Raw genomic sequence first — 13,394 nt, forward strand, 5'->3', positions numbered from 1 at the left:
GTTCTTTAGGGCTAAAGTGAAACCGTGTGAATACTCCAAAAGTCTCATTTTTGTTAAGAAACTTGCTCAAAACAATAATATATATACAGTCCAACCCCTACTGCCGGTCACCCCTCATCGCCGATCGCCCCGTGTAGGCGGCCGGTCTGTGCCGCGACCGTCGATAAACACTATATAATGCACCCCTCTTTAGCGGTAACCCCGTTTCTCCGGCCAGCGGCCAGCAATTTTGCATCCCAAATGTTAAATTCCCCCCATACGAGTGGTCACGCGCGAGTAAGTCAGTCATGTACACTGGCAAAATTACACCCACGCAACGCCGAAAAAATCGATACATACTTCCAATCTGCAGTTTAGGCTCTGCAGTACTGAAGCGTGATGTGTGATAAACATTTTGACAGCCAGTTTGCAAATTGCAATTAATTAGCGGCAGATTATCGGGTTAAAAGCAATATGCGACCGTTTGATCTTTTTGTTTCCCCACATGCAAATATCATCTATAAGTACTGGAAAAAAGATTCTTAATTTATAATTTATTATTTGTAGCTGTTGAATCATACTGTTTCAAGCACACATTTATGACAATTATCGGCTAATTAAAAGTTAAAAAGAACAACGCAACTTTTAACCGAAATCAATTGCTCTACATGTTCTCTGTGCGACAAAGTTTTTATCCAAAAATCAATACATGCACGCATAGGTATGACGTGACATTGTACATTGGTGCATAATTTTCGCGCGCTTTTGTCGTGACAAAGAAAATACATGAGGACTTTTTTGATGCTCGAATTTGTAAACGTCGCGTTAACATAAAACAATCGGGAGTGTGTTTCGGATTACAAATTATGATTCTCATTTGGGAATTAAATAAAACATTTATATTTGTTTTATATTTACAATGATTTCAATATTAATTTTGATAAAACCATTTACGCGGCGAATTTTTTTTTTAATAATATTGTGCATGAAAAGAACGATTACCAGTAGGATTACACCTGGTTGCTATTATCAGTCTCTTAAGTAACTGGCCACGATTTTATCGTGGAGGAGATCACTGTCGGTACCAATTCGTGCGGAAGGTATTACAAAGCCATAAAACTGCAGTAAACCAATTAAATTATCGATTGATAGTGACACGGGAGTTATTCACGCATAACTGATTCACAACTGTTCCCATCTTAAGTGCATTGGGGCCATACAACGCGCATTCTGTAAACAATGAATCATGAGAATGATTCTTTTTCATTGACTTGATTCTGATGATGATGATATTGATGATGAATAGAAAGATGAATAGAATATTTTTTTGAATGGAAATGTTGTTTTATAGCTGACTTTAGAAAGGAAGAAAAAACAAATAATTAAGTCTAAACATTGTTTAGTACATGTACACATATTTACCATTTTGTTTATACAAAAATTGAACAGTTGGCCATGCACTCATCAACTCTAGACTCCCTATGACCCAACCCCCCTCTTAAGAGGCCACCCCGCTTAAGCAGCCAATTTGGCCGTTTCCCTTGACTGGCTGCTTAAGAGGGGTTGGACTGTATATTGTACTATTGATATTTTGCCTGATTTCAAACATGATGGCTACCAGGGGGCTGGACAGTTTTCCATATATTGTTAGGGTGTCTTTGCCAAATAAAAAATAGTTCTGGTCTGGGGCAGGTTTTCTTACATGGCTATGGGTAAACATTTAAAACAGTTTAGCTGTCACATTTTTGCCTAATGGCCACCAGAAAAGGAGGGGGGCACTTTTCCTTACATGGGTGTACAGGAATCTTGTTATCATTCTAGAAGTCAAATGTTTGCCTATTTGTTCAAATAATATATTGGCCCAGTATACAAATGTTTCCTGTCCATAAAAAAGCCCTGAGGCATTTTAAATATATGGCTTTAATGATACCATGCAATAACTCTTTGAAGAATCAGTTTTTGCTGAGTTAAATTATGGTCCTGTATTTTAAAGACATGGGAGGGGATGCCAGTTTTCCTTATATGTCTATAGTTTATCAATTCCTGCTCAGAATAGCTCAGTTCCTTAGGGTCTCAGGTGAGCACAACTTAGGGCCTTTGGTCTCTTGTTTATATGGTTTGTAGTTTTTCAGTGTTAGAGAGATTATTTTTTTTAAGTTTTATCTTTTTTTGTTTGCTGATTCCTGAAGTGTGTGCACTTTGTAGGTCAAACAACGCACCAAAACACGAAAATCCAGCCCATGCGCCAGGCCCCCAATGTCTGCCTTCACCCCTCCCCCACGCATGCCCATCCCCCTCTCTGTATATAAGCCTCAGTCTCGTTCTCGAAGCTCCACACGGGCTTCACGTGCAAAAATTGTCCTCAAAACCCCGTCCCCTACCCCACCCACTAGCGCTATGTTGGCCCAGCAGCGTCGCTCTGTAGATAGCCTACAGCTGTACCAAAGTGCTCTGGGTGTGAAAGTGCCTCGCTGTGACAGCACTCAGAGAGCGCATGAGGTTTGTCAGCTTATTGCTGGGTTGGAACTTGGTCACATATACTGGGTTAATGAATTGTAAATATAACCATACCATTATGATACATGATTAAAAATATATTTGTTCATTCAACCCTTTACCACTTAGATACGTATTTTGACACAAAAGAGAGTTTAATATATTTAAAGAAGTTTCTTACTATATTCAAAATTTTAAGGCTTCATCCCAAGCTTTAGTTACTGATGAGCAGCAAGGAGCATAAAACCTGAACAGACTGCAAGTTACTTGAAGGCTGTTCTGGTTTTATGCTGCTTGCAAAAGCCATTTTCATTTTGCTTTTTAAGGGGGAAGGGGTTCAATAAAACAAAAGGTTTTACAATGAAAATAAATTTAAATAATGTGGAACTGGTGTATCTGATGTGTAAATGTAAAGCATATTAAACAATTTTCTCGGAATCATGAAAATAAGTACCGGTAATTCTTCTGTGTATCTAGTTGTTGTGACCAAAACCAACAGACTGGCTAGAAGATCCTGTACTCACTCTCTGTGCACTGTGTAGCAGTATAGTTGTCTGAATGATGTATTCACTTAGCAGCATTTAATGTCTGAATGATGTATACACATGCTTTCCTCTGCAGCTCTGGCCATATTCTGCAGCATGTATTTCTGTTTTATTAATAAATTTACTCTCTGATATATGCAGGTCATCAATTATGACTAACTGCTTTTTAGCGCATCTCATTATAACATGCTCATGATGAGCTTTTCTCTTCTGAACACTCTAGAGTCCACATGTATTTCTTATGCTCATGGTGAACTTTTGTCTTGTGAACACTCTAGAGTACACATGTATTGCCAATCTTCATGGAACTTGATCTGAACATTTCTCCAATGATATCTAAGTGGAGTTCAAAACTGGGTTACTTGGGGTCAAAAAATTTGGTCAGGTAGTCAAAGTAAAGAAAAAGCTTGTGAGCATTCAAGAAGAAACATTAATTGCCCAATCTTCATGAAACTTGGTCAGAACATTATTCTCAATAATATTCCTGCTAAGGTCGAAACTGGGTCACTTGAGTGAAAACTAGGTCACTAGGTTTAAATGAAAGAAAAAGCTGTTGAAAACTATTGAGGCCACATTTATTGCCTGTTGCTGTATATTTTCATGAATATAAGAATAATTATTCAAATGATGTATCCCATTAGTTCAAAACTCGTTCATGTTGTTAATAGGTCAAATAAAAATGTGAAAACTCCAGAAGTCACATTTGTTTGCTCCATCTTAATGTTATTTGCTCTGATAATTTGTATTTATGATTCCTTTGAAGGGTGATATATGGTTCCTGTCCTTTGAAACCATGGTGTCATGAGTCGGGCAGTTTTCTTTGTTCACCAACAGTAAAACCATTTCAACACTAACAACCCACTCAAAAACTTGCTCAGAACATAACAAAATTGTATATATCTGGGAAAAGTAAAAAATGATTTTGGTTGGTTCAACAACTTCGGTGCCAGGTGTTGGGACACTTTTCCAATTAAGTTTTTTTGTGAAACCTTATAAACCTTACTTCTCAAAACAGTTAAAATAGTTGGGAGGACTTGGGTGAGTGCCTCATTGCCTTTAGCACTCATTGTTTTCATAATATATATATATATTATATGTACATTATATAATTGTTTGTACAAGTTGATCATGATAAATAATTACATAACAGTATAGCATGATCACACTTTATGATTGTGTATGGTACATCACACAGTGTCGCATGAACTAACCAAATAACAGCTATGATTGGACTGTGCTCTATGAAAAGGGGGTTTAATGCATGTGTGTAAAGTGTTGTCCCAGATAAGCATGTGCAGTCTGCACAGGTTAATCAGGGACGACACTTTCTGCTTTTATGGTATTTTTTTTCGTTTACAGAAAGTCTCTTCTTAGCAAAAATCCAGTTTAGGTGGAAAGTGTCGTCCCTGATTAGCGTGTGTGGACTGCATAGGCTAATCTGGGACTACACTTTATGTACATGCATTAAACCCCCTTTTCACAGAGCACGGCTCGATTTTTAATTATGCTGTAGAGCAAGAGTATAACATTTGCAGGAATCATTTATACATTGTACCAAAATGCAGAGTTATTTATTGTTTGTGTTAGAATCTGATTACTAATTCAACATTACTATAATTGAATATATGTTATTCAAAATAATATTATCATTGTAGACTACTGTAAATGTATGTTGTATTTATATTACATATGTGTCTGTTATATAGCCACGCCTACTATTGTGAATTCTAACACATGTTAAAATTCTTACAAATGAAATGTTAAGTTAGTACATGTGTTCTTCAAATTCTGTACCATATTACAGCACATGATGACCATTGCCATATGTTGTGGTGTTTCAGTCGTATGACTCCCTGATCGTGTCTTCAATCTACCAGCTGTCCTTGAAGCTCAAGATGCAGACTGACAGAACCATGGACAAGCTCAGGTAGGTGCCCCTATTCATGATCAATCTACCAGCTGTACTTGAAGCTCAAGATGCAGACTGACAGAACCATGGACAAGCTCAGGTAGGTGTCCCTATTCATGATCAATCTACCAGCTGTCATTGAAGCTCAAGATGTAGACTGACAGAACCATGGACAAGCTCAGGTAGGTGCCCCTATTCATGATCAATCTACCAGCTGTCCTTGAAGCTCAAGATGTAGACTGACAGAACCATGGACAAGCTCAGGTAGGTGCCCCTATCAATGACTTCCTTAGGTCTGAAAACAAAAAAATCTTAAAGGCAATTTTTGAACTCTAATATTTTAATTACTATCTTTCCAGATCTAAGGACTATCTGTTACTAAGTGATCATTCTAGTTCTTTCTCTGCTTTAAATTAATAGTTTCAGTCAGAAGAAAGAAGGAATGCTTTTATTGAATTTTCCAAAGTTACCCACACATAATGACTACAGCTGCCGTGGCTCTCAAATCTCTTTTTAAAATAAACTGAATCATAGCTACACAATAAGCTTACCCAAGTATTCAAAAGCCCAAGATGAAAACGATACTCCAAGATGTTAATCTTGTGAATACATGTCATACAGTAATAAATGTCTGTATGCCTTTATATATGTACAAGTTTCACAGTAAGTGAGGGTTAATGTAATAAAGTTGAAATCCTCTTATTGAATTGCAAAAATAAGTAGAGCATTGCTTTGTGAATTCAAAAATACTATTATATGTTTTGTGAAAGATTTCAAAATCATATATGTAAACTGTATGTAGTTCTGATTTAGTTTATGGTTTTAACATCAGATAATGATCATGCTTTAAAATATGTATGTTAGGTAAAATAATCACCTCTACATAGTGTTAAGAAAGAAATACCAGCTTAAAAATAGAAGTCAAATTAATGTAAGTAAAAAGCAATTAGGGGAATTTTTGGTGCTTCAGAATTAAGGTTCACAGTCACTCATGAATACATGTTCAGTATGATCAATTGTGGTTCAGTGAAATACTCTGACCAGCAAATAAGTGTGAGTTTTGACAAAGCATCAGAGGGACTAAATGTTGTGAGCAATAAATGATGATATTGTGAAATGTATTATGACTTTAAAATGATATAGAGGATATTTGTTGGATTCAGTGGAATATCAATTTTCATTCACAAGTGATCATAGAAAATAATATTTTTTTACGATCACGAGTGAATTAAAATTGATATTCCACAAAATACAACACATTTTCTTATTATTGTATGCTTTTTTTCACCATTTATTTAGATTGTTAAAGTGTTTAACTGGAGAATTTTGATGGAATAATGACCTCATTTCGTAAAAAAATGATGTTATTTCACAGTAAAACAGTGAAAATTATCGATAACTTTCACTGTTATTTTTCACTGTTTGAAACAGTGAATTATCAATTTTAGTTCTCTGATATTTCTCTATAAACCACCGGAAAGCATAAAATAAAAATATTTATGTAAAATTAATTAAAATAATGTAATATTTAAATTTTGGCATTATTAAGTGCATTCCTACCATTCTAGTTGTGTTTGTGTCTACAGAAAGTGCATAAGCATTATACATACATTTTCAAATGCATAATTAAAAAAAATAACAATAACATAAAATTTTCATGGATCTGTTTGTGTATATCCCACAGGGAGACAGACAGCGTAGAGAACGGCCTGGACTCCCCACTGGACGAGATAGACAACCAATCTGCAATCAGCGAGATACCAGCGTACAAGTCGGCCAATCAGGAACTGGCGGGAGTATTGAAAAACCTCCGCAAACTTGAACAACATATCAAGGGTAAGGATGTTTTTTGGGTCAGTCATAGTAAAAAATGGTATATAATTTCTGGTAATGACTTGTTATGAAAATTTGGAAACCTTACTATTGTAACAAGTGTGTATTTTACATTTGAACCAAAAAGTTTAACACAATAGTTAAACTGGAGTAATAGAATTACTAATTTTTAGTTCATTTGCATTTTAATACCATAATTATTGTAATGGTGTAATGGATAAGGTGTCCGCTTAGCGCCCAGGAGGTCACAGGTTCAATCCCTACTGTGGCAGTGTTCTTTAGATCTTCCCTAAAAGACACCAAGTACTGGTTCTAGGCCCAGGAAACGGACTAGAGAGCGGGGATTTCGATGCAAAATAAATAAGTTTAAACTAAACTAAGTTTATAATGTCACCAGACTGGTTCAGCTTACCACTTTAAACCTTGAGCAGCACACTTTAGCGTGTGATCCGAGATCTTTCCTACATGTATACATGTTCATGACCATTGAGATCTCTCTCTCTCTGTATTCCAGTGATGACCCGGGTGTTGTTCCCGGAGGACGAGGGCAGCCCAGACACCAGCAAGGAGAAGCAGGACTATCTGCAGGAAATCCAGCGAATCAAAAACGAGCTAGCAGGCTTCCAGCCAATAGAAACGCCCCGCGATGAGAACTGGAAACAGGACGAGACCGCCTCCGTAGAGTCGGACTGTGAAGAATTGAGTCATGCTGAATTCTACTGAGACACTCGATGGGATTATATAACTATGAGACTGTCAAGAATTCAAGGCTCAGTCATAGGGCTGGATAACTTGATACTTCCATATCGGGATAGTACAAGGGTTCACCAGTAACACTGAATTCTGAGTCACCAGGCCATATAATGCAACTGTACAAGGCCTCTGAAGTATCCTAAACATTGAAGAACTTTTCATAATGATTCCACTTACAACTGGAAACCAAAATGACTGTTCAGGTGGAGGCAATATAAGTGTGGTCATGGTTAGTCATGACTTTTGCATATTTTACAGGTTTTTGCGTACAATTTAGTATCAGATTCAGATTAATACGGGCACTTAAAAGTATTTTCTTCTGTGTATATACCGTTATTGCGTTATTTATTAAACAGCAGCAATAGTGATATTAAGATATTTTAACAATGGCCATGTTGTGTCCTTTCTGAAGGAGTAGGCTTCAGTGAACAAACATGAATAATAGCAGAATTACTTGAACCGTGCTCTGTGAAAATGGGGTTTAATGCGTGTGCATATAGTACCGTCCCAGATTAGCCTGTGCAGTCTGCACAGGCTTATTATGGACGACACTTTCTGCTTTTATGCTATACTTTGTTTGAAGAAAGTTTCTTCATAACAAAAATCAAGTTTTTGTGAAAAGTGTCGTCCCTGATTAGCCTGTGTGGACGACACTTTACGCACATGCATTAAACCCCCTTTTTACAGAGCATGGCCCATTTACATGGGATTTTTTATAAGCGAGCTCAATTTTTTTTCTGTAAATGTAAACAAGGAAGATTTCATGGAAACAATTGTATTCTTATAATTGCCAAGAAAGCTGGCTATCAAAATAATTCATGAACTTTAACTGGCCTGTTATTGTAGACACACTTTAATCAGTGTTTGATTGTTCTAAAAATCTAGAAAAATTACTGGTAAATTTTATGGCAGATTAATATCATTAATATTCACAGGGTTCTCCATTTTCTCAGGCCAAATTTTTGTTCATGGATTGAATGCTTGCCAGAGTTGCCAACTTCTTGTGTGAATACACAAGCATAGTACAATGCAAACAGAGACAATATACCGGGTACTTCTCTTCAGAATGTACGATGATGCCTTTACTAAAATACTACATGTGTAAATGATGCTGCATTTAGATCTGTACAACAGATTTCCATTGAAGATTTCCACACGCTTAAGTTATGCTTTATTAAGTCACATACAAGTTTCATAAAGATAAGTTGTATTTGTGGGTACCCTCACCCATTTCATTTCTGTATCCTGCTGGAATCGTGTTCAGACATTCACAATTCCAAACTACAGCAAATCAGTCATTAAATGAAAGAATGTTGATACAGCATCTATCAGGCTTGCTTGAATGTTTGGGCAATAATTGTGTTTCATGAATGTATTGACTACAAGACATTTGGCTAGGATGATGGTGGTATGTTTATAACATTAATTTGTTGCTGATAACTGCAGATGTAATTCATTGGTTATGTTTTGCAGATCTGTGGTATTGGGCTCAACTTGAATCTGGGCCTTCTTTTGGGCATTTTGTTATTGTTGTAAAACATTCCTTCAAATCCATTGCAACATTTAACTCATTTGGTTGATGTAGTAAGAGATTATAGTGATTATCTTAAGTCATCATTTTCATGTTGCAACATTGACAGAAATTATTAGATTGGCATACAAACATAAATAAATATGAGGTGAATGTTTAAATTTGCAGGCGTTTTCTTTTAATTGCTTGTAAAGAATTTCATAAATTCCAGTAACCATTTTCCATTCAGATTCTGGAAAATCACAGCTATTTTGTCTTTAACTTTGGCTGTGAGCTTTTACAACCATGGATTTAAATGTAACAGTTGAATTTCATAGTCATACAGATCACGTTGTTGTAATCCTGAACCCTTTCCCACTCATAAGCAAAGATTCAAGTTTTGAAGGCTTCATTTCCAACTCTTAACAAGATGTGTTTGTGAAACACAATGTCCCCCTATATGATGTTTGACCTTGTAGGATGACCTTGACCTTGACCCTTCACCACTCAAAATGTGCTGCTCCATGAGATACACATGCATTTTAAATATAAAATTGCTAGCTTCAATATTGCAGAAGTGACATTACATGAGCAATTTTGACCCATATATTTGACCTTGAAGGATGACCTTGACCTTTCACCACTAAAAATGTGCAGCTCCATGAGATACACATGCATGCCAAATATCAAGTTGCTATCTTCAATATTGCAAAAGTATTCATAAAATTAGCGATTTGGGCCACATATATTTGACCTCTAACCTTGAAGGATGACCTTGACCTTTCACTACTCAAAATGTGCAGCTCCATGAGATACACATGCATTCCAAATATCAAGTTGCTATCTTCAATATTGCAAAAGTACTCATAAAATGAGCAATTTTGGCCACATATATTTGACATCTGACCTTGAAGGATGACCTTGACCTTTCACCACTCAAAATGTGCAGCTCCATGAGATACACATGCATGCCAAATATCAAGTTGCTATCTTGAATATTGAAATACTGCAAAAGTGTACATTAAATGAGCAATTTTGACCCATATATTTGACCTTTGACATTGAAGGATGACCTTGACCTTTCACCACTCAAAATGTGCAGCTCCATGAGATACATATGCATGCCAAATATCAAGTTGCTATCTTCAATATTGCAAAAGTTATTGCAAATGTTAAAGTTGGCGCAAACCAACCAACCAACAGACCAACCAACCAACAGACCAACAGACAGGGCAAAAACAATATGTCCCCCACTACTATAGTGGGGGACATAAAAACTGATGAGCATCAAACAGCAAAAAACCTGAACAGACTGCGAGTTACTTGCAGGCTGTTCTGTTTTTATGCTGTTTGCCATTTTCACTTTGCTTCTGAGTGGGAAAGGGTTCAATAAAAAAGTTACTTTTTTGGAAAACAAAATCAGGGCTTGTGATTTACAATATTTCTTGCCAGATTCAGTTCTGTTGTTTGTAAGTTTTCCAACATAAGGATGCATACTGTGAGTGCACACAAAGAACATTCTTATTGTTAAAAGGTTTTTTATGAAAGGCATTTTGTGTTATTGTTAGTGATTGTTCATAAAGGTTTTATTTGCATCTTAATAAAAGCAATTTTCCTTGTTTTTTATTTTCGATAATTTGGAAATGCTTGTAATTGAAGTAAGATTTCTAACTGCCTTGGATATGCAAACAAAAAGGTCCATGCTTGCTCTTTTGAATAATTGGAAATAGACTTGTTTGTTGTTTGAATGTAGATTATATGCAACAGTGTAGTGTTATTTCTTATATAATGAGCTGTTTGGATTATCATTAATCTGTATATTTTAATTTATTTGGTATACAGTTGTTCTCTCTACCTGGGTTTGAACAAATGCAGATAGCTGGTGGTTGGGCCTTTGTTATCCACCACGAGCGTTTTAAGGACTTCTGAGTTTATTGTGTTATAATTTCAAGCTGTGATAAACATTATATGTTTTTTTTTCATTTATTTAATTGTATAATTTGTTGGCGTTTGTTTTTCATGTTTGCTTTGAAATTGTTTATGTTAAGGGATTAACTTGAGATATAATTATATAGAAATATCCTGTGCTTAATTGTGCAAAATAAAATATAGAAATACTTTAAAAACGTTGTTTCCTCTATTGCTGAGCACAGCTGAAATAGAAGTGAAGGTGGATGTCTGATATGTCGTGAATAATGTAGAGAGCCATGGTTCCTGCAACCCACTATTAAGCCTATAATCAATAATGCTTGTCGTTATTTAACCCTTTACCACTCGGAGGAAAAGTTAAAATTGCTATGTGCAAACAGCATAAAACCAGAACAGCCTGCGAGTAATAGTTAAGGGTTAACAGGCTGCACCATGCACATTTTTTTTCTATTGTTACTGTGACCTTTACCATAGAGGTACTTGTGTATTACACATGATGAACATTTGCAGTAAGTTGTTAATCCTTTACCACTTAGATAGGTATTTTGACACATGTGTAGTCCCTTAGAAAGTTAAATTGAATTAAAGATCTTTCTTACTATATTCAAGTTTTAAAGGCTTCATTTCCAACCCTTTGATACTGATGAGCAGCAAACAGCATAAAACCTGAACAGACTGTGAGTTACTCAAAATAGCCATTTTTCTTTTTGCTTCCTATGGGGGAAAGGGTTAAATAATGCACTCCAGATAAACTCATCTGCCTGAAAAATCATGGGACTGGACCAACCTGATGTGATGTTCATATAGAGACATATTGAGTTTAATGAAATTGTTATCACTGTTTACTTAGAGGACTTGTGGAAACTAGCAATCCTCACGAGAATGATTCCATTAAAAAAAACACTTAAGAATTATTTAAGCAGACTCATTTGTGCATTTTCACACTTTTAAGGAAATTGCATTTAAGATTTAATCAAATTCAGATCTTTTGCTGCAGAGAGTAAAAGTAACAAGAAACCGTCGGAGACGGGTGATGCTGCCCAAAGTTTTTTTTTGTCACAATATTGCACTATATATTCAGATAAAAGGAAACGTCTTGAGGGGCATAAATTTGGACAAAATAATACGATGGATGGTTTAGCAAATTAATTTTTTTAAAGGGCCATAACTCTCTAAACAAGGCTATTGTCAAGCAATATGGTCCCCTACCGGCTCCACCATTGTCAGAAATTCCACCATTTTCAGTTGTTGTGTTTTTTTTGTTGCCATAGCAACCACAATTTTTGACGTAGGAACTAAATGAAATGACGTGCATAATGTCCATATTGCCATCTATCCATGTTGCAAGTTTCATAAAAAAAATATTAAGAACTTTCATAGTTATCGCAGGATCCAGAAAAGTGTGCAGGATCCACCATTTTCAGCAGTATTTCTAGTCTATTTGTTGCCATAGCAACCAGAATTCTTGACATAGGAACAAAATGAAATGACGTGCATATTCTCCATATTGCTATCTGTCCATGTTTCAAGTTTCATGAAAAAATATGAAGAACTTTCATAGTTATCTCAGGATCCAGAAAAGTGTGACAGACTGAAGACTGACGGACAGACGGACACACAGATTGAAAACCATAAGTCCCTTCCAGTCAAACCGGTAGGGGACAATAAATCATGTAACCAGAACCCACAAATAACATGCGCATCTCCTCAAGGTAGTTAAGCTTCCCATAAAGCTTCATTGAATTCCAGTCAGTAGTTACTTGGGGGGACAAGAATATGTACAGTTAATGAAAAATTTCAAAGGGCCATAACTCTGTGAAAAATCATCCGACCAGAACCGGCTGATAATATGCACATCTCCTCTTGGTAGTGGAGCTTCCCATAAAGTTTAATTGAATTCCGGTCATTAATTGCTGAGAAATAGCCCGGAAAAAAAATTGTGCACAGACCGATGGACACACACGCACAGACAGACAAAGCGGCAACTATATGCTTCCCCCCCAAAAAAAATTGGGGGAGCATAATAAAAACAAATCAATAAACAACATCCGATTTGTAATAAAAACGGGAAACATAGCATAAAATACAATTGGAGCAGAACAGCCTGATTATATGCATACTTTCACCCACAAAGGATACTGCATATTTTCATCAAAGTTTCATCAAATTCATTTTTGAAATCTTGAACTGACAAAATATGTGACAGGAAGAAGTAGAAGTGTCACAAATTAAAAGCAGTCATAGTGGGGACTGCATGCTGCCCCCTTCCAAGCCCTAAACTTTGTAACTTTATAGTAAAACTATGACAAGATACATAGAAAAGCCATACATCCAGGTTTTCAACATACTAGTAATAAATGTTATTTAAAATATTGCGCAATTCCAGGCCAGGTCTGCATATACATGTAGGCTAACTGCACACAAGAATCATCTCCATCCA

At 36.1% G+C, this 13,394-nt stretch overlaps 1 protein-coding gene across 6 annotated transcripts in view; it reads left to right on the top strand.

Moving 5' to 3' along the window:
- The window catches only part of LOC127873867 (centrosomal protein of 170 kDa protein B-like), a 147,674-nt gene extending 137,583 nt beyond the window's left edge, over nucleotides 1-10,091 (top strand). For all 6 annotated transcript variants that reach the window (XM_052417934.1, XM_052417936.1, XM_052417931.1 and 3 more), the window contains 3 exons: nucleotides 4,862-4,947; nucleotides 6,614-6,765; nucleotides 7,277-10,091. In XM_052417934.1, the coding sequence (XP_052273894.1) occupies nucleotides 4,862-4,947; nucleotides 6,614-6,765; nucleotides 7,277-7,485 (447 nt within the window). In that variant the 3' untranslated portion in view covers nucleotides 7,486-10,091. The remainder of the gene's footprint in view (nucleotides 1-4,861; nucleotides 4,948-6,613; nucleotides 6,766-7,276) is intronic.
- Nucleotides 10,092-13,394: the final 3,303 nt, after the last annotated feature.

This window comes from Dreissena polymorpha, chromosome 3 (genome assembly GCF_020536995.1).
Source record: "Dreissena polymorpha isolate Duluth1 chromosome 3, UMN_Dpol_1.0, whole genome shotgun sequence".
Taxonomy (NCBI): Eukaryota; Metazoa; Mollusca; class Bivalvia; order Myida; family Dreissenidae; genus Dreissena; species Dreissena polymorpha.